This window comes from Acipenser ruthenus, unplaced genomic scaffold, assembly GCF_902713425.1.
Source record: "Acipenser ruthenus unplaced genomic scaffold, fAciRut3.2 maternal haplotype, whole genome shotgun sequence".
Classification (NCBI taxonomy): domain Eukaryota; kingdom Metazoa; phylum Chordata; class Actinopteri; order Acipenseriformes; family Acipenseridae; genus Acipenser; species Acipenser ruthenus.
Genome location: NW_026708236.1, coordinates 56,387 through 77,500, shown reverse-complemented (window position 1 = coordinate 77,500; position 21,114 = coordinate 56,387). Strand labels below are relative to the sequence as shown.

Genomic DNA, 21,114 nt, shown 5'->3' with positions numbered 1-21,114 from the left:
GAGACCGTACCATTACTTAAAAGTGTGGTTAATCCGGATTGAGGACAGTGTGTTACCTGACATCGCGCGTTTAACGGCGCTGGTTTGTTAGCTTGTTTGGTTTGACCTCTCCCCCCCCTCCCATCCACACCCTTTGCCCTCTTCCTTTTCTTCCTCGTTGCCAGGGTGGTCGGCAAGAGGTCTCCATGGCAACTGCTGCGTGAAGCGTGAAGTGCGAGAGAGAGATAACGCGTCATAAAACCCGGACTGGATCACACTGCGGTGCAGCGGGAGTCTGATTAACATCCCTGCAGTTAAAACAATGCTGTGCATCATCACAGGGTGAACTCCTATTGCACAGCAGTGTGATCCAGTCCAGGTTTCACTGCTACCAGCTTGATCAGCCCCCAGTGTGTCTAGCTAACAAGCTCAGGTGTGTCTGATTATTAAACTCCCAGTGAAAGCAGGACTGGATCACAGCGCTGTGCAGCGGGAGTCTCGTTCCCGTCCCTGGGGCTCCGTCTCACAGCTCCGGTCTCGGGTGTGTAGTTCGGCACGATGAGACGGGGTCAGTATTATGGAGTAGCGGTCAGGGCTCTGAACTCCTGACCGGAGGGTCGTGGGTTCAGTCCCCAGTGGGGGACACTGCTGTTGTACCCTTGAGCAAGGTACTTTACCTAGATTGCTCCAGTAAAAACCCAACTGTATAAATGGGGAATTGTATGTAAAAATAATGTGATATCTGTATAATGTGAAATAATGTATAACGTGATATCTTGTAACAATTGTAAGTCGCCCTGGATAAGGGCGTCTGCTAAGAAATAAATAATAATAATAAATTATAAGGAGGCTGTGTGGTCCAGTGGTTAAATAAAGGGGGCTTGTAAGCAGGAGGTCCCCGGTTCAAATCCCACCTCAGCCACTGACTCATTGTGTGACCCCTGAGCAAGTCACTTCACCTCCTTGTGCTCCGTCTTTCGGGTGAGACGTAGTTGTAAGTGACTCTGCAGCTGATGCATAGTTCACACACCCTAGTCTCTGTAAGCCTTGGATAAAGGCGTCTGCTAAATAAACACACTAATAATAATAATAATATAAGATACCCCCCCACACCCCCCCGTGTTAAACGCTGAAGCCGGCTTGCTTTACAGACGCGCTTCAGGCCAGACACGAGTGCAGCGATAGAATTCCCTGTATGAAGGTCGCGCTTTGTTCAGCTGTGACTCGACATCGCAATTGAATTTCACAAGCCTCTTAAACCCGTGTCCGGAGCCACGCCGGAGCCACGCCGGATGAAAGCGCTTTCCACACCCCCGGCACACAGAGCCTCATCGTGGGAGCCGGTCTAACGTGAGCGTGGGGGAACTGGACACAAAAAAAGGGGTTATTAATAAGCTCATTAATTGAATACAATATGATAATAACAATAATCATATTCCATTCCTGTTGAATTATGTAGCGTATATTATTATTATTATTATTATTATTATTATTATTATTATTATTATGGAGTTGGAATACTTAATAATAATAATAATAATAATAATAATAATAATAATAATAATAATAATAATAATAATAATAATAATATATTCTAAATTACATAATTCAACAGAAATTGGAAATTGTTATCTGTATTAATATTATATTTGAGTTTAAATACTTTGATGTATAATAATAATAATAATAATAATAATAATAATGATAATAATAATAATAATAATAATAATAATAATATATTCTAAATTACATAATTCAACAGAAATTGGAAATTGTTATCTGTATTAATATTATATTTGAGTTTAAATACTTTGATGTATAATAATAATAATAATAATAATAATAATAATAATAATAATAATAATAATAATAATAATATATTCTAATTTACATAATTCAACAGAAATTAGAAATTGTTATCTGTATTAATGTTATATTTGAGTTTAAATACTTTGATGTATAATAATAATAATAATGATAATGATAATGATGATAATGATGATAATTGAATCTGCGCCGCGGCCACGCCCCTTCAGCGCTGACCTCAAACTGTTCGCTGACGTCACCTAGACCACCGCCCACATTGACGCAATATTTGCGGGGAGAGGAAGTTTGTCTTTCCAGGGCCGCCGTAGCCCGAGATACAAAACAGCGAGCGAGGCAGCGAACCCGTAAACAACTGTTTACAAACATTAAATAAAAATATTAAACACGAACATTAAATACAAACATTAAACACGAACATTAAATACAAACATTAAACACGAATATCAAACGAAACTTCGGACTGGAGCCGCTGTCAGGACACAGGTAGGGTTTAATGAAGATTAAAACGCGATGCTGACACAAGGTGTAAACACAGCGACGATGCTTCACTTTGTATTATTATTATTATTATTATTATTATTATTATTATTATTATTATTATTATTAAACAATTACACATTTTACTGCTGTTAAAATCCTCGGCGAGAGAGAGAGAGAGGCTTCAAGTCCAGGCTTTACGTTCATTTTGTGAGAATAATAATAATAATAATAATAATAATAATAGTTTTATATTAATTCTGTCACTATGCTTTACCGTCCCTCTCTGTGCTTCACGATGCTTGCCTATTGTATTGCTTGCCGGAGATTTAAAACTGTTTAAACTCCAATATGATAATAATAATAATAATAATAATAATAATAATAATAATAGTTTTATATTAATTCTGTCACTATGCTTTACCGTCCCTCTCTGTGCTTCACGATGCTTGCCTATTGTATGGCTTGCCGGAGATTTAAAACTGTTTAAACTCCAATATGATAATAATAATAATAATAATAATAATAATAATAGTTTTATATTAATTCTGTCACTATGCTTTACCGTCCCTCTCTGTGCTTCACGATGCTTGCCTATTGTATTGCTTGCCGGAGATTTAAAACTGTTTAAACTCCAATATGATAATAATAATAATAATAATAATAATAATAATAATAATAATAATAATAACACATTTTACTGCCGGTAAAATCTTCGGGAGAGAGCGAGAGAGGAGAGAGAGGTTTCAAGTCGCGGTTTTACGTTCATTTTGTGAGCTTAATAAATCATAATAATAATAATAATAATAATAATAATAATAATAATATTTTTCCATTCCTCGAGGTGGTTTATATTATATTGCAGGCTGTCTGACTCTCTCTCCACTCACGATGATCACATTTCGAGGTTAATATAACCCCGAGTCTCGCTGCTGTGGAAACGCATCTCTGTAGAGGAGGGTGGGTCGCAGTCAGAGCCCGGGGCAGGCGAGCGCGTCTGCGACCCCCGCACGGTTTGATTGCGTTTTTCTTTTTGGGTGGTGAAAGTTGGGATGGTATGTTATTTTCTCGCGTTTCAGAGTTTTGAATAACTTGTATTGTTGTTTCAAAACCTCCTTTTTGAAGGGAACACGACAACACTTCAGATGTAAAAGGGATTTTTTAACACGTGTTAGCTGCGAGGTTCGATTGATCGATCATGAGTGTATTTGATGTATGGTCGTTTTGTTTTTGTCAGGGCTGGAGTTTAGTTTTTTTTTGACTCCACGGTAAAAGCGAAGACAGAGATCAAGCTGTGTGCTTATAATAAGGACGAATAAATCGGTTTTTTTTTTCTGATCAAATTCAAATTTAATCGTATCCTGATGTAACTATCACTGACACTCTTATCTGCTCCCACATTGAATGGTATTTTGTCATATTCTTGTACTTGCTACAACCAAAGTCATTGTATTTATCTTGCTCTTAATTGTATTAATACTTGTACTGTGATCTGCTAAGAAATAAATTATATACAGAGAGAGAGAGAGAGAGAGAGAGAGAGTGAGTTACAGGATAATAATTCCATCGAGGGTTTCTGTCATAAACTACGAGAGCGGAGGCGGAGCTTCTAAACTGTCACAGAACCCCGAGATGGAATTGTTTTCCTGCGACTCTCTGAAGAGGCCCGTCTGTTATTTTTTATAATCCACGGATACCCCTGTGATGCTGATATTCAAGAAGACGAGGTTCAGCAGGACAGCTGCGTTGGTTTTTTTAAACGTGGTGTTTCAGCGCTGTACAGGCGTTCCGTGTCGTTATCTGTTAGAGCTTCAGGTTTATTTGGATGATTGGGGGGGGTTTGTTCTGAATTTTATTACAATAAAGACTGGTCCCACATTTTAACATCCTGTATCTCAGGACGGTGAATTTTAAGGGCCGGTTTATCAATCTGCATTTTCTTAAACATTAATATCTTTCTTTTAAAAACGGGTCAAGCGCACAGACGTTTCAGCGAGGGCCTTCAGCAGCGTCACGCATCAAACTGACTTTGTTTTATTTTTTTATTTTTTTTTTGTCTACAGTCTTGGTGACCCGCCCCTAACAAGTGGAAACCGTCCAATCACTGCAGCCGAAGGAAGAGAGAGGCTCCGGGCTCTGTGATTTGGCTGAAACAGCTTCCTGTAACCCTGTCTTTTCAATGCAATTGGAAGTACAGAGAATGGTGCCTTCTGCAGTTCCTTCTGCGATTGGAAGAAAATATTGCAACAATTTCAGGAATATTCTGAAGATGCCTAAATAATAATAATAATACATATTTATATCAAGTTTCCTTAAAGCCCTTTGGTTGCCTGTAATATTACATAGTGTACAAATTTCCTGATACCCCTGATTACCTTGCAAAACACTCCCCTCTAGTGGTCTCTAAGCAGATTGCGCAGTGTCTTTGATACCCTGATTACCTTGCAAAACACTCCCCTCTAGTGGTCTCTAAGCAGATAGCGCAGTGTCTTTGATACCCTGATTACCTTGCAAAACACTCCCCTCTAGTGGTCTCTAAGCAGATAGCGCAGTGTCTTTGATACCCCTGATTACCTTGCAAAACACTCCCCTCTAGTGGTCTCTAAGCAGATAGCGCAGTGTCTTTGATACACTGATTACCTTGCAAAACACTCCCCTCTAGTGGTCTCTAAGCAGATAGCGCAGTGTCTTTGATACACTGATTACCTTGCAAAACACTCCCCTCTAGTGGTCTCTAAGCAGATTGCGCTGTGTGCCCTGAGCCCTGTCTGGTTCTCGGCAGCGCCGCTCCCTGGCGGGTATGGGAGGGGCGGTGGGGGCCGCGCTGGTCTGGCTGCAGGACACGCTGACCCAGTCCCTGAGCCGGGCCCGGCGCACCCTGCTGCAGGCGGCCGTGCTGCTGTGTGTGCTGGTGCTGCTGCTCTGGGTCGCCGTCTTTCTCTACGGCAGCTTCTACTACTCCTACATGCCCACGGTGAGCCACGTGAGCCCGGTCCACTACTCGTACAGGTGAGCCGCTGCGACTGTGACACTGTGTTGCAGCCTGAGCTGCGTGATATGAATCAGAATCGGAATCAGTGCTGTGTATCTGTAGGGCTGTAGCGCCCTCTAGTGACGGTCCCAGTGTATTACAGCCTCTGTTCCCTCCTCTCCTCTCCTCTCCGCAGGACAGACTGTGACTCCTCCAGTGTGGATCTCTGCTCCTTCCCGTTTGCCAACGTCTCCCTGATCAAGAACGGACGAGACAAGGTACTGGACAGACAGACAGACACTGAAACAGACAGACATACAGACACTGAAACACAGACAGACACTGAAACAGACAGACAGACAGATACACATAGACACTGAAACACACAGACAGACAGACACTGAAACACACAGACAGACAGACACTGAAACACAGACAGACACTGAAACAGACACTGAAACACAGACAGACAGCCAGATACATAGACAGACAGACAGACACATAGACACTGAAACACACAGACAGACAGACACTGAAACACAGACAGACACTGAAACAGACACTGAAACACACAGACAGACAGACAGCCAAATACACAGAGAGACAGACACTGAAACACACAGACAGACACTGAAACAGACACTGAAACACAGACACAGACAGACAGCCAAATACACAGAGACAGACACTGAAACACACAGACAGACACTGAAACAGACACTGAAACACAGACACAGACAGACAGCCAAATACACAGAGAGACAGACAGACACATACGTCTAATCTGTGAAACTGTGTGAGTGTGATTGTGTGCGTGTGTGTGTGCTTGCGCTCATGAATCTCACTAACCTTGTGCTGTGTGTTTCTGGCTCGGTTCTAACCCGGTTTGTGCTGTGTCGTTTCTGACCCGCTCCCTCTCTCTCTGGTTCTGGTTCTGCAGGTGATGATCTATGGCCAGCCCTATCGGATCTCCCTGGAGATGGAAATGCCGGAGTCTCCGGTGAATCAGGAGCTGGGAATGTTCCTGATCCGAATGTCCTGCTACACCCACGGGGGCCGGACCATCTCCACCACGGCCCGCTCCGTGAGTCCAGCCCCTCGGAACCAGCGCCTGGGTCTCCTGCAGCATCAAACATGATCAGGGCTGGGAGCGAGACTCCCGCTGCACAGCAGTGTGATCCAGTCCTGGTTTCACTGGGAGTTTAATAATCAGACACACCTGAGCTAGTTAGCTAGACACACTGGGGGCTGATCAAGCTGGTAGCAGTGAAACCTGGACTGGATCACACTGCTGTGCAATAGGAGTCTTATTCCCATCCCTGAATATGAGGGGATTAATGCATACAATACAATTGCCCATTTCCATCGGCTTCACTCTCTCTCTCTCTCTCTCTCTCTCTCTCTCTTTGAATCTCTCCTCTCTCCTCTTTCTCTCTCTCTCTCTCTCTCTCTCTCTCTGAATCTCTCCTCTCTCTGAATCTCTCCTCTCTCTGAATCTCTCCTCTCTCTCTCTCTGAATCTCTCCTCTCTCTCTCTCTCTCTCTCTCTCTCTCCCTCTCTCTCTCTGAATCTCTCCTCTGTCTCTCCAGGCTATGCTTCACTACAAGTCCTCGTTGCTGCAGTCTCTCGACACTCTTGTGTTCTCTCCTCTCCTCCTCTCCGGGGTCTCGGAGCAGAAGCAGCTGGTTGAGGTGGAGCTGTACGAAGACTACCGGGAGAACTCGGTGAGGGGGAGGGGGAGTCTGTGTGTGTCTGTGTGTGTCTGTGTGTCTGTGTGTGTGTTGGGGTGTGTGTGAGTGTGTGTGTGTGTGTGTTAGGGGGTGTGTGTTAGTGAGAGTGATCTAACTTCCAGTGATTCTTCGATCTGATTTCTAATGAGTTGTCTTCCTTTGTTTTATTTCCTCCTGTGTTTGACCCTCCTCTCTCCTCCCCTCCCCTCCTCTCCTCCCCTCCTCCTCTCTCCTCCCCTCCTCCTCTCCTCTCCTCTCCTCTCCAGTATGTTCCCACCGTCGGAGCTTTGATTGAGATTCAGTCTCGTCGGGCTCAGCTCTACGCTGCTCGGCTCCGGATTCACGCGCACTTCACTGGGATCAGGTGAGGCTTTCCCATCCCTCTGTGCTTTACCAGACCTCTCTGTGCTTTACAATGCTTCCCTATGCTTTACCAGACCTCTCTGTGCTTTACAATGCTTCCCTATGCTTTACAATGCTTCCCTATGCTTTACCAGACCTCTCTGTGCTTTACAATGCTTCCCTATGCTTTACCAGACCTCTCTGTGCTTTACAATGCTTCCCTATGCTTTACCAGACCTCTCTGTGCTTTACAATGCTTCCCTATGCTTTACCAGACCTCTCTGTGCTTTACAATGCTTCCCTGTGCTTTACCAGACCTCTCTGTGCTTTACAATGCTTCCCTATGCTTTACCACACCTCTCTGTGCTTTACAATGCTTCCCTATGCTTTACCAGACCTCTCTGTGCTTTACAATGCTTCCCTATGCTTTACCACACCTCTCTGTGCTTTACAATGCTTCCCTATGCTTCACCAGACCTCTCTGTGCTCTCTCTGTTTAATTCTGCAGGTATCTCCTCTATAACTTCCCCATGACCTCGGCAGTGATCGGAGTTGCCAGTAACTTTGCCTTCCTGAGCGTCATCGTGCTGTTCAGCTACCTGCAGTTCATCTGGGGCGGGGTCTGGCCTCAGGATCCAATCAGAGTGCAGGTGAGTGTCCCAGAGAACCAATCACAGTGCAGGGGGTCCTGGGAACCTCAGTATTTTTACACTCTGCGTCTCTGTAGGTTTGACTCTCTGCATCTCTGTAGTTTGACTCTCTGCATCTCTGTAGTTTGACTCTCTGCGTCTCGGTAATTTTGACTCTCTGAGTCTGTAGTTTGACTGCGTCTCTGTAGTTTGACTCTGCGTCTCTGTAGGTTTGACTCTCTGCGTCTCTAGTTTTGACTCTCTGCGTCTCTAGTTTTGACTCTCTGCGTCTCTAGGTTTGACTCTCTGCGTCTCTGTAGGTTTGACTCTGTGTCTCTGTAGGTTTGACTCTGCGTCTCTGTAGGTTTGACTCTCTGCGTCTCTAGTTTTGACTCTCTGCGTCTCTAGGTTTGACTCTCTGCGTCTCTGTAGGTTTGACTCTCTGCGTCTCTGTAGTTTGACTCTGCGTCTCTAGGTTTGACTCTGCGTCTCTAGGTTTGACTTTCTGCGTCTCTAGGTTTGACTTTCTGCGTCTCTGTAGGTTTGACTCTCTGCGTCTCTGTAGTTTGACTCTCTGCGTCTCTGTAGGTTTGACTCTGCGTCTCTAGGTTTGACTTTCTGCGTCTCTGTAGTTTGACTCTGCGTCTCTAGGTTTGACTTTCTGCGTCTCTAGGTTTGACTTTCTGCGTCTCTGTAGGTTTGACTCTCTGCGTCTCTGTAGTTTGACTCTCTGCGTCTCTGTAGGTTTGACTGCGTCTCTAGGTTTGACTCTCTGCGTCTCTGTAGGTTTGACTCTCTGCGTCTCTGTAGGTTTGACTCTCTGCGTCTCTGTAGGTTTGACTCTGCGTCTCGGTAATTTTGACTCTCTGCGTCTGTAGGTTTGACTCTCTGCGTCTCTGTAGGTTTGACTCTGCGTCTCTAGGTTTGACTCTCTGCGTCTCTGTAGTTTGACTCTGCGTCTCGGTAATTTTGACTCTCTGCGTCTCTGTAGGTTTGACTCTCTGCGTCTCTGTAGGTTTGACTCTCTGCGTCTCTGTAGTTTGACTCTCTGCGTCTCTGTAGGTTTGACTCTGCATCTCTGTAGGTTTGACTCTCTGCGTCTCTGTAGGTTTGACTCTCTGCGTCTCTGTAGGTTGACTCTCTGCGTCTCTGTAGTTTGACTCTCTGCGTCTCTGTAGGTTTGACTCTCTGCGTCTCTGTAGGTTGACTCTCTGCGTCTCTGTAGTTTGACTCTCTGCGTCTCTGTAGGTTTGACTCTCTGCGTCTCTGTAGGTTGACTCTCTGCGTCTCTGTAGTTTGACTCTCTGCGTCTCTGTAGGTTTGACTCTCTGCGTCTCTGTAGTTTGACTCTCTGCGTCTCTGTAGTCTGACTCTCTGCGTCTCTGTAGTCTGACTCTCTGCGTCTCTGTAGGTTTGACTCTCTGCGTCTCTGTAGGTTGACTCTCTGCGTCTCTGTAGTTTGACTCTCTGCGTCTCTGTAGGTTTGACTCTCTGCGTCTCTGTAGTTTGACTCTCTGCGTCTCTGTAGTCTGACTCTCTGCGTCTCTGTAGTCTGACTCTCTGCGTCTCTGTAGTTTGACTCTGCGTCTCTAGGTTTGACTCTGTGCGTCTCTGTATTTTGACTCTCTGTTTGCTGTTTCAGGTGAATCTGGGCGCTGGAACTCGACTTCAGCAGAGGAGGGAGGAGGCGAGGCGACGGATCGGAGCGCAGAGAGCTCCGGGTGAGCGCAGCGCGGAACTGGAAACGCAGGAGGATCCCAATCCCGGTTTGTTTATTTAATTAATTAATTAATTTATTTATTTATTTTATGTCATTCCCAGCTCCCGCCCCCGAGACGACGGGAGTGGCTAGCGCAGGTGATGATGTCACCACAGAAAGACCCGCACGGGGGAAAGGTACGTTTTTTAAGATTGCCTGTGTCAAAATAAGATTAATACGGGGAGGGGGAGGGCGGGGTGATTGACCGTGGTGCTCTGTGATTGGTTCCGTGGTGCTCTGTGATTGACCGTGGTGCTCTGTGATTGGTTCCATGGTGCTCTGTGATTGGTTCCATGGTGCTCTGTGATTGACTGTGATGCTCTGTGATTGACTGTGATGCTCTGTGATTGACCGTGGTGCTCTGTGATTGGTTCCATGGTGCTCTGTGATTGGTTCCATGGTGCTCTGTGATTGACCGTGATGCTCTGTGATTGACCGTGGTGCTCTGTGATTGACCGTGGTGCTCTGTGATTGACCGTGGTGCTCTGTGATTGACCGTGATGCTCTGTGATTGACCGAGGTGTTCTGTGATTGACCGTGGTGTTCTGTGATTGACCGTGGTGCTCTGTGATTGACCGTGGTGCTCTGTGATTGACCGTGATGCTCTGTGATTGGTTCCATGGTGCTCTGTGATTGACCGTGATGCTCTGTGATTGACCGTGATGCTCTGTGATTGACCGTGGTGCTCTGTGATTGACCGTGATGCTCTGTGATTGACCGTGGTGTTCTGTGATTGACCGTGGTGCTCTGTGATTGGTTCCTTGGTGTTCTATGACTGATTTTTAATGTTGCTGGACTCACTGCTGCCCCCTTGTGTTCCTCAGAGGAACTGGAGGGGGAGGAGCCTGGTGAGGGGGAGGAGCCTGGTGAGGGGGAGGAGCCTCTGGAGACCATTGGCTCTCTGAACGAGCAGGTGGACCTGCCATATAATGAGACAGACTCCTCAGGTAGGGATTACACACAAAGACGGGCACCAGCGCTCCCCTGCTAAATACTGAGACTCGCTGGGATTATAAATAGAAATGGTAATTTCACAGGGACAGGATCACACCGAGACACTGACTGACAAAAAACACACACACACTGACTGACACACACACACACACACACACACACACACACACACACACACACACACACACACACACTGACACACACTGAGACACTGACTAAAAACACACACACACACTGAGACACACTGACACTGACTAAAGACACACACACACACACACACTGAGAGACTGACTGACTCCCACACACACACACTGAGACACACACACACTGAGAGACTGACTGACACACACACACACTGAGACACACACACACTGAGAGACTGACTGACTCCCACACACACACACACACACACACACTGAGAGACTGACTGACACACACACACACGCACACACACACACACACACACTGAGAGACTGACTGACACACACACACACACACACACACACACACACACACTGAGAGACTGACTGACACACACACTGAGACACTGACTGACACGCACACACTGAGAGACTGACTGACACACACACACTGACTCACACGCACACACTGAGAGACTGACTGAGACACACACACACTGACACACACACACTGAGACACTGACTGACTGACACACACACACACACACACACACACACACTGAGAGACTGACTGACTCCCACACACACACACACTGAGACACACGCACACACTGAGAGACTGACTGACACACACACACACGCACACACTGACACACACACACACAGAGTCTCCAGTAGAAATGCAGGAATGTGCTTCACTCAGCAGGTTTAAAGTATTCTGAGTGAATCGATGATGGATACAGGAGTCAGGAAGGAGGGGCGCTGCCCGGGGGAAACAAGGGTCTTTGTGTTTTTTTTTTTTTTTTTTGTTTTTTTTTTGTAGTAGCAGGTTTTTAATTTTTTTTTTTAATGCCTCCTCTTCTCTGCCAGCTCTTGATTCGTCGACGGAGGAGGCGCCCGTCCTTCTGGACGCGAGCTCATTGGAGGAGGAGGGGCCCGGGGGCGTGGCCGAGGCTGCCGCCATGGAGACGGAGCTGAGACAGCGACACGGAGGCTGCATGAGCTTTTAAACTGGAGCGAGGCCACGAGGAGCCACGCTGGAGCCACGCGCCGCGCTCCCACTCTGAACAGAAGAGTTTCCTTGCCTCTTATAAGCACTAGCAGAATAGCACTGAGACCCCTTTAAAACAAGTCTTTAAAATCCATTCTCTCACCTCTTATTAGCTTTATTAACAGGATCGCTGGTCCCTCCCTTTAAAGGAGCGCTGACCATCTTTAAAATCCATTCTCTCACCTCTTATTAGCTTTATTAACAGGATCGCTGGCCCCTCCCTTTAAAGGAGCGCTGAGCATCTTTAAAATCCATTCTCTCACCTCTTATTAGCTTTATTAACAGGATCGCTGGTCCCTCCCTTTAAAGGAGCGCTGACCATCTTTAAAATCCATTCTCTCACCTCTTATTAGCTTTATTAACAGGATCGCTGGCCCCTCCCTTTAAAGGAGCGCTGAGCATCTTTAAAATCCATTCTCTCACCTCTTATTAGCTTTATTAACAGGATCGCTGGTCCCTCCCTTTAAAGGAGCGCTGACCATCTTTAAAATCCATTCTCTCACCTCTTATTAGCTTTATTAACAGGATCGCTGGTCCCTCCCTTTAAAGGAGCGCTGACCATCTTTAAAATCCATTCTCTCACCTCTTATTAGCTTTATAAACAGGATCACTGGCCCCTCCCTTTAAAGGAGCGCTGACCATCTTTAAAATCCATTCTCTCGCCTCTTATTAGCTTTATTAACAGGATCGCTGGTACCCTTCCTTTAAAGGAGCGCTGACCATCTTTAAAATCCATTCTCTCACCTCTTATTAGCTTTATTAACAGGATCGCTGGTACCCTTCCTTTAAAGGAGCGCTGACCATCTTTAAAATCCATTCTCTCACCTCTTATTAGCTTTATTAACAGGATCGCTGGCCCCTCCCTTTAAAGGAGCGCTGACCATCTTTAAAATCCATTCTCTCGCCTCTGGTAGTTGTTAACAGTGCTTTGTGGAGCACCTTGCTGCCTTACCTATCTGTCGCCACCAGGGGGCAATGCAGCACCCCCCCCCCCCCCCCACGCAGTGCCCAGCAATCACCCTGGCTTGCAGTCTGCTAGACTGAACACGCCCTCACTAAACTGAGAGGCCAGCCACAGTTATAATAAGGGTTGGTTTGTTTTTTCGGGGGGGGGTTCCTTACATTCCCAAAATTTGGGACCAAGCTGTGTTTTTTTTTCTTTTTCTTTTGAGTGTCTTAATTCTTTTAACCCGCAGCTCGCCCCCTCCCCTCGGATGGTATTTCTGGAGACACGGGGAGGGATGGAGATCTGAAGAAAGTCTCGGAGTGTTAGAATGCTGGGGGGGGGGGGGGAGTGCAGAATGGAATCATTTATTAATATTTTTGTATTTTTTATTTTTCTAACTTATTAACCCTGCGTTGCACTAACAGCACAGCTTACTGCTGAATGCTAGGTGAGGCCAAACATCATCATCATTATTATTATTATTATTATTATTATTATTATTATTATTATTATCATTATTATTAGTGCTGTGGTTGCCTGCTATCCCCTCTCTTAACCCTCTTTGCCTTTCACAGATGCTTTCTTTGCCCCTCGTGTTTCACGGCTGCCTTTTCATCTCTCTCGTGGGGTTTTGTTAGTAATATTACTTTCTGTAATAAACACGGAATTCAATGCGAAAAAATACATTGTCGTTTTATTTTATTTTATTTTTTAGGGAAACTCTTCTATACGCTGGTCATGTCTCTCTCTCTGTCTGTGTCTCTCGCTCTCTGTCTCTCTCTGTCTGTCTCTCTCTGTCTGTGTCTCTCGCTCTCTGTCTGTGTCTCTCTGTCTCTCTCTGTCTCTCTGTCTCTGTCTCTCTGTCTGTCTCTCTCTGTCTGTCTCTCTGTCTCTCTGCCTGTCTCTCTCTCTCTCTCTCTCTCTGTCTGTCTGTGTTTGTCTCTCTCTCTCTCTCTGTCTGTGTTTCTCTCTCTCTCTGTCTCTGTCTGTGTTTCTCTCTCTCTCTGTCTCTGTCTCTCTCTGTCTCTCTCTCTGTCTCTGCCTCTGTCTCTCTCTCTCTCTCTCTGTCTGTATCTCTCTCTCAGGAGGTTCAAATCCCGGCTGAGCCACTGACTCACTCTGTGTGTGTGCGTGCGTGCGTGTGCGTGTGTGTGTGCGCGCGTGTGACCCTGAGCAAGTCACTAAAAACAATCATTTTCAGTTCTGTGCCTTTGTGCCACCCACATGTCTGTCTGGGTGTCTGATTTTTTTTTTTTTATGAAATTATTTTATTCATAATAGTTTTGTCTACAGCAGCGGAGAGAGAGAGCGAGACAGCAAGCCTCTCCCTCCCCCCTGGTCTATCTGACCTCGTTATCAGCCAGCTCAGACACACAGAGCCAGTAAAACCATTACAGTGATTCTCACCTGCTCCAGCATGCGCTGCTGGCATCCCATAGCTCTGACATGTTCCTATAAGGAATGACTCAAACCGTCCCACCCACACCCACACACCGCCCGGTCCTGTCTGAGAGGAGCTCTGAACACCAGGACTGGGTGCAGCAGCAGCAGCAGCAAGGCTAGTGTGAGTTTCTAACCCTGCTCAAACTCCTGGCTCCTGATCATTTCAATATTAATAATAATAATAATAATAATAATACTAGACTTCATTGAGGGGAGCTCTGAACCCCAGGACTGGGTGCAGCAGCAGCAGCAGGGCTAGTGTGAGTTTCTAACCCTGCTCAAACTCTTGGCTCCTGATCATTTCAATATTAATAATAATAATACTAGACTTCATTGAGGGGAGCTCTGAACCCCAGGACTGGGTGCAGCAGCAGCAGCAGCAGGGCTAGTGTGAGTTTGTAACCCTGCTCAAACTCCTGGCTCCTGATCATTTCAATATTAATAATAATAATACTAGACTTCACTGAGGGGAGCTCTGAACCCCAGGACTGGGTGCAGCAGCAGCAGCAGCAGGGCTAGTGTGAGTTTCTAACCCTGCTCAAACTCCTGGCTCCTGATCATTTCAATATTAATAATAATAATACTAGACTTCATTGAGGGGAGCTCTGAACCCCAGGACTGGGTGCAGCAGCAGCAGCAGGGCTAGTGTGAGTTTCTAACCCTGCTCAAACTCTTGGCTCCTGATCATTTCAATATTAATAATAATAATACTAGACTTCATTGAGGGGAGCTCTGAACCCCAGGACTGGGTGCAGCAGCAGCAGCAGCAGGGCTAGTGTGAGTTTGTAACCCTGCTCAAACTCTTGGCTCCTGATCATTTCAATATTAATAATAATAATAATACTAATACTAGACTTCATTGAGGGGAGCTCTGAACCCCAGGACTGGGTGCAGCAGCAGCAGCAGCAGGGCTAGTGTGAGTTTGTAACCCTGCTCAAACTCCTGGCTCCTGATCATTTCAATATTAATAATAATAATACTAGACTTCATTGAGGGGAGCTCTGAACCCCAGGACTGGGTGCAGCAGCAGCAGCAGCAGCAGCAGGGCTAGTGTGAGTTTGTAACCCTGCTCAAACTCCTGGCTCCTGATCATTTCAATATTAATAATAATAATAATAATAATAATAATAATACTAGACTTCATTGAGGGGAGTTCTGAACCCCAGGACTGGGTGCAGCAGCAGCAGCAGCAGCAGGGCTAGTGTGAGTTTGTAACCCTGCTCAAACTCCTGGCTCCTGATCATTTCAATATTAATAATAATAATACTAGACTTCATTGAGGGGAGCTCTGAACCCCAGGACTGGGTGCAGCAGCAGCAGCAGCAGCAGCAGGGCTAGTGTGAGTTTGTAACCCTGCTCAAACTCCTGGCTCCTGATCATTTCAATATTAATAATAATAATAATAATAATAATAATAATACTAGACTTCATTGAGGGGAGTTCTGAACCCCAGGACTGGGTGCAGCAGCAGCAGCAGGGCTAGTGTGAGTTTGTAACCCTGCTCAAACTCCTGGCTCCTGATCATTTCAATATTAATAATAATAATACTAGACTTCACTGAGGGGAGCTCTGAACCCCAGGACTGGGTGCAGCAGCAGCAGCAGCAGGGCTAGTGTGAGTTTGTAACCCTGCTCAAACTCCTGGCTCCTGATCATTTCAATATTAATAATAATAATACTAGACTTCATTGAGGGGCGCTCTGAACCCCAGGACTGGGTGCAGCAGCAGTAGGGTGAGTGTGAGTTTGTAACCCTGTGTGTTTTTTTAAACACGTCTCTTTGAATTGCTGTCAGGGTATCCAGGCAACGTCTTGTTCATTTTCTTTCCATAGAGGCTCATTCCTGGGAACGCTGATGACGTTACTCCCACATGGGATCGGCCTCGTTGTGTCCTGACAGCCCGGCTCCACGCCTCCACACTGTAGTTGTTTCTACAGGCCCGGGAGCAGCATGAACGCTGGGGGGGGGGGTCTGATTATTTAGGACGAGCTCATTATGGAAAAAACAAATCATATGACAGCGCAGTATTGTAAGCTGTCCACACACACACACTCACCCACACAGACACACACACACACACACTCACACACACACACCCACACAGACACACACACACACACACACTCACCCACACAGACACACACACACACACACTCACACACACACACCCACACAGACACACACACACACTCACCCACACAGACACACAGACACACACACACAGACACACACGCACGCACACACACACACTCACCCACACAGACACACACACAGACACACACACACACACACACACACACACACACTGACAAGACACACACTCAGAGGACCCCTCTCTGTGTGAAGTGCGTGGCTCTGATTCCAGTGCAGGGTTTGGGGTTCAGGGGTTCAGGGGCTCAGGCGCTCACTCACACAGCGGCTCACCTCTCACACAGATCTGAGGGTGGACTCCTGGCTCTGTGGATTAGCAGCTGCAGGACTCTCTGTGAACCCAGCTTACCAAGGAGGGGGGCCATGACAGGTTTCAGCAGGTAACATACCTAGCGAGTGTCTGTGTGTGTGTCTGTGTATGTCTGTGTGTGTGTGTGTGTGTGTGTGTGTGTGTGTGTGTGTCTGTCTCTTTGTCTGTCTGTCTGTATATGATTCTGTGTGTGTGTGTCTGTGTGTCTGTATATGTGTCTGTGTGTCTGTCTGTCTGTGTGTGTGTGTGAGTGTCTCTGCTCAATCATCCATTCAGAATTTGGTGGTTTGGAAGTAATCCCCGGAAATTCCGATCCCCCCCTTGTCCATTAATCACAGTGGAAATGAAGAGAGGCAGAAACACAGAGAGGCGCTGCTCTGAGTAACGGGGCGCGGCTCACACAGCCTCACAATGAGAGAGCCTTATAAGGAACAGCAGGGCCATGCTGCATTACTGAGAGCTGGGGAATGCATGAGTGTGAGAGAGTGAGGGCGGGCTGGCTGTGAGGGGGAGGGGCTAGGGAGGGGAGGCGGGGTTAGCAAGCTTTAAAAGAGAGGGGAGAGAGAGAGGGGAGAGAGAGAGAAAGAAAGAAAGAGAGAAGGAAAGAGAGAATATATATTAAAGTGAAGCTCATCTGAATTGCAGCGATATTCCCCGTAAGGTGAGTGAGGATGTTTTAAATAATTCAAATATTATTGTAACTGTAAAAATGCTTGTATACATCTGATAGGGTTCATGAGTCAAGCAGACCAGCGTCTGGGCTCCAGTGCCTTCATCAGTGTGATTATTGAAACTAGAAGAGACCGAGTCAAGCAGACCAGCGTTTGGGCTCCAGTGCCTTCATCAGTGTGATTATTGAAACTAGAAGAGACCGAGTCAAGCAGACCAGCGTTTGGGCTCCAGTGCCTTCATCAGTGTGATTATTGAAACTAGAAGAGACCGAGTCAAGCAGACCAGCGTTTGGGCTCCAGTGCCTTCATCAGTGTGATTATTGAAACTAGAAGAGACCGAGTCAAGCAGACCAGCGTTTGGACTCCAGTGCCTTCATCAGTGTGATTATTGAAACTAGAAGAGACCGAGTCAAGCAGACCAGCGTTTGGGCTCCAGTGCCTTCATCAGTGTGATTGAAACTAGAAGAGACCGAGTCAAGCAGACCAGCGTTTGGGCTCCAGTGCCTTCATCAGTGTTATTATTGAAACTAGAAGAGACCGAGTCAAGCAGACCAGCGTTTGGGCTCCAGTGCCTTCATCAGTGTGATTATTGAAACTAGAAGAGACCGAGTCAAGCAGACCAGCGTTTGGGCTCCAGTGCCTTCATCAGTGTTATTATTGAAACTAGAAGAGACCGAGTCAAGCAGACCAGCGTTTGGGCTCCAGTGCCTTCATCAGTGTTATTATTGAAACTAGAAGAGACCGAGTCAAGCAGCCCAGCGTTTGGGCTCCAGTGCCTTCATCAGTGTGATTATTGAAACTAGAAGAGACCGAGTCAAGCAGACCAGCGTTTGGACTCCAGTGCCTTCATCAGTGTGATTATTGAAACTAGAAGAGACCGAGTCAAGCAGACCAGCGTTTGGACTCCAGTGCTTCATCAGTGTGATTATTGAAACTAGAAGAGACCGAGTCAAGCAGACCAGCGTTTGGGCTCCAGTGCCTTCATCAGTGTTATTATTGAAACTAGAAGAGACCGAGTCAAGCAGACCAGCGTTTGGGCTCCAGTGCCTTCATCAGTGTTATTACTGAAACTAGAAGAGACCGAGTCAAGCAGACCAGCGTTTGGGCTCCAGTGCCTTCATCAGTGTTATTACTGAAACTAGAAGAGACCGAGTCAAGCAGACCAGCGTTTGGGCTCCAGTGCCTTCATCAGTGTTATAAAGACTTCACTCAGCCCGAGGACAGCGTGTTTGTTTTTTCGCTGTGCATGTCGAAGCAGGTTTGAATTGCTGGCTGTGTGCCTCTTTGATTTCAAACTATATGAAGAGCTGCTGGTCTCTGCCAGCCTCCAGGAGCTCAAGCCAGCGAGGTGAGGTTTGAAACGCGTCCGACAGTATTGCTTGATCCTAGTTAGGGCAGGGCTAGTTGTGGAGTAGTGGTTAGGGCTCTGGACTCTTGACCGGTGGGTCGTGGGTTCAATCCCAGGTGGGGGGGGCACTGCTGCTGTACCCTTGAGCAAAGTACTTTACCTAGATTGCTCCAGTAAAAACCCAACTGTATAAATGGGGAATTGTATGTAAAAATAATGTAATATCTTGTAAGAATTGTAAGTCGCCCTGGATAAGGGCGTCTGCTAAGAAATAAATAATACTAAATGAAAACTGAGCTAGATTTTATTTCAAATTTAGGTGTACAAAATAATAATAATAATAATTGGTATTTATTTATTTTCCATTGTTTTCAGATATTACAATGCCGATCCGGGACTTCCTCAGAGCTTGCCCGCTGTTTCTGACCCTTGCCCTCCTTTCTCTGCGGACGGAGAGCATCGCTGGCGCGGCCGAGGCAACCGAACCCGCGACCAACAGCACGGCCCGGCCCACCACCCTCCTGCGCCGCATCCTGGTCGAGTTCGGAGGAGACTACGAAGACGAAGGGGAGGGTGACTCCTCCCCCGGGGGCGGGGTCTCTCTCCAAACCCCGCCCCCATCGCCATGCGACTACGACCCTTGCAGAGACGGTCAGGTCCCGTGCGACGAGCTGAGGCGGGACAGTCCGTGTTTGTGTCCCGGCGTCACTTCGGCCAGCGTGGCCCCGGAGCCGCCCAGTTTTCGGGAGGTTAGCCAGCAAGACCCGGCGGCGATTCTGGTACACTGGTGCGCCCCGGCGTCCGAGGTGGACCGCTACCAGATCTCTTACTACGGGAGGAAAACCGCAGGAGGAGGAGGGAAGGGAGACGGGTCAGACAACCCGCGGCGGACTGTTGAGTTTGGAAACCGGGTCAGGGCCGCGGTTCTGGACGGTCTGGAGCCCGGGTTGACGTACCACATCTGTGTTCGGGCCGTTAACAAGGTGAACTCTGGTTCGGCTGATTCCGGCGCCTCTTCGGCTTGCTCCAATTACGAGCTGAGGCCCCCAAACCGCTTGTATTTGTACGCCGGGCTGGCAGGGGGCGCTGTGGTGCTGTTGGCAGCAGCTCTCAGCGTCCTGGCGTTCCGGCGTTGCCGTGCCAACAGGCGAGCCGGCAGAGACGCGATGGGATTGGCCAACCCGAGCTACAGTCGCGGGAGCGTGGACATGCTGTCCAGCTGAATGGGGCTCGCTGTTGAGATGCATAGAAATCAATGCAGACATTTTGCTGTTCGTACTGCCACCTGGTGGACGATAAATTGAAATGTTCAGACTGCCTTACTTTATCAAATGGGAAGCGGGGTGGAGTAGCGGTCAGGGCTCTGGACTCTTGACCGGAGGGTCGTGGGTTCAGTCCCAGGTGGGGGGACACTGCTGCTGTACCGTTGAGCAAGGTACTTTACCTAGATTGCTCCAGTAAAAACCCAACTGTATAAATGGGGAATTGTATGTAAAAATAATGTGGTATCTTGTAACAATTGTAGGTCGCCCTGGATAAGGGCGTCTGCTAAGAAATAAATAATAATATTTTTTTTTAAAATGAAAGACATTTTAAATGGTTCAAACTTACATTAATAATAATAATAATAATAAAAACTGCAGTTATAATATATGTCCACTAGGTCGCACTGTGTCCTATGGTAAAAAAAGCTACGTTGCTGATGTGGTTTGCAATGGTATTGTATGCAATGGAAAATTATTTTTCAGAGATATTGTAATGTCTGTTTCCAGCCACCAGAGGCACTGTCTGCTATACAAAACCCCCCCAATCAAACACAATGTAATTCATATGCAGTAGAGTTTGACCAGCAAGTGCAGTTTACAGGCACACTATAAAAACAAGCGCTCTCTCTGTGCAAATCTACAAGTTATGTAAATATCTGTCGTGTATTTTCTATTAGATGCCATTTCAGTGTTTAGTTTTTTAAATATACAATATATTATTTATTTTACAGAATGATCGTGTTGTTATTTTTGCTCTTTCTTGTACTGTGCTGTACCGGCTGGTTTTGTGTCATGAAATAAAACACATTTTTTTTAAAAAAATATATATATGTATGGCTTTGTAAGCTGTGAAAAAATATCTTATTTTTGAAAAAAAAAGAAAAGTCGTAAAAAAAATCTCAATGGGACCTACCGATTTAATAATAATAATAATAATAATAATAATAATAATAATAATAAATAATAATAATAATAATAATAATAATAATAAATATGTTATTGTAAAAAATATATATTTTCAGTATAAAAGAAAACAAAAAAGGGGGTGAAGGGGTTAATTTGCTAAATCAACCTGATTGGCAAACGAGCCGCTTGCGTCACAATGGGAGGGCGTTGTGACGT

The 21,114-nt window shown here is 46.3% G+C and overlaps 2 protein-coding genes across 6 annotated transcripts; both read left to right on the top strand.

The window, feature by feature from the left end:
* Positions 1 to 2,084: 2,084 nt before the first annotated feature.
* LOC131730371 (seipin-like) lies at positions 2,085 to 12,289 on the top strand. 2 transcript variants are annotated; one of them, XM_059020441.1, is made up of 11 exons: positions 2,085 to 2,289; positions 4,347 to 5,292; positions 5,451 to 5,532; positions 6,195 to 6,338; positions 6,844 to 6,978; positions 7,251 to 7,348; positions 7,835 to 7,976; positions 9,598 to 9,676; positions 9,777 to 9,851; positions 10,539 to 10,661; positions 11,679 to 12,289. In XM_059020441.1, the coding sequence occupies exons 2-11, from the start codon at positions 5,084 to 5,086 to the stop codon at positions 11,816 to 11,818; spliced, it is 1,227 nt and encodes a 408-aa protein (XP_058876424.1). In that variant the 5' UTR covers positions 2,085 to 2,289; positions 4,347 to 5,083; the 3' UTR covers positions 11,819 to 12,289. The 2 variants fall into 2 exon arrangements, with proteins under 2 accessions (XP_058876424.1, XP_058876425.1); XM_059020442.1 differs by lacking the exon at positions 9,777 to 9,851 and having other exon boundaries at positions 9,598 to 9,721.
* Positions 12,290 to 15,027: 2,738 nt separating this feature from the next.
* On the top strand, positions 15,028 to 20,899 carry LOC131730372 (LRRN4 C-terminal-like protein). Of its 4 annotated transcripts, XM_059020446.1 has the most exons (3): positions 15,028 to 15,980; positions 16,080 to 16,778; positions 19,103 to 20,899. In XM_059020446.1, exon 3 carries the CDS (start codon positions 19,111 to 19,113, stop codon positions 19,948 to 19,950), a length of 840 nt encoding a protein of 279 aa, XP_058876429.1. In that variant the 5' UTR covers positions 15,028 to 15,980; positions 16,080 to 16,778; positions 19,103 to 19,110; the 3' UTR covers positions 19,951 to 20,899. The 4 variants fall into 4 exon arrangements, with proteins under 4 accessions (XP_058876429.1, XP_058876428.1, XP_058876427.1 ...); XM_059020445.1 differs by having other exon boundaries at positions 15,028 to 16,778; XM_059020444.1 differs by lacking the exons at positions 15,028 to 15,980; positions 16,080 to 16,778 and adding an exon at positions 17,272 to 17,369 and having other exon boundaries at positions 19,103 to 20,898.
* The last annotated feature ends 215 nt before the right edge of the window (positions 20,900 to 21,114 follow it).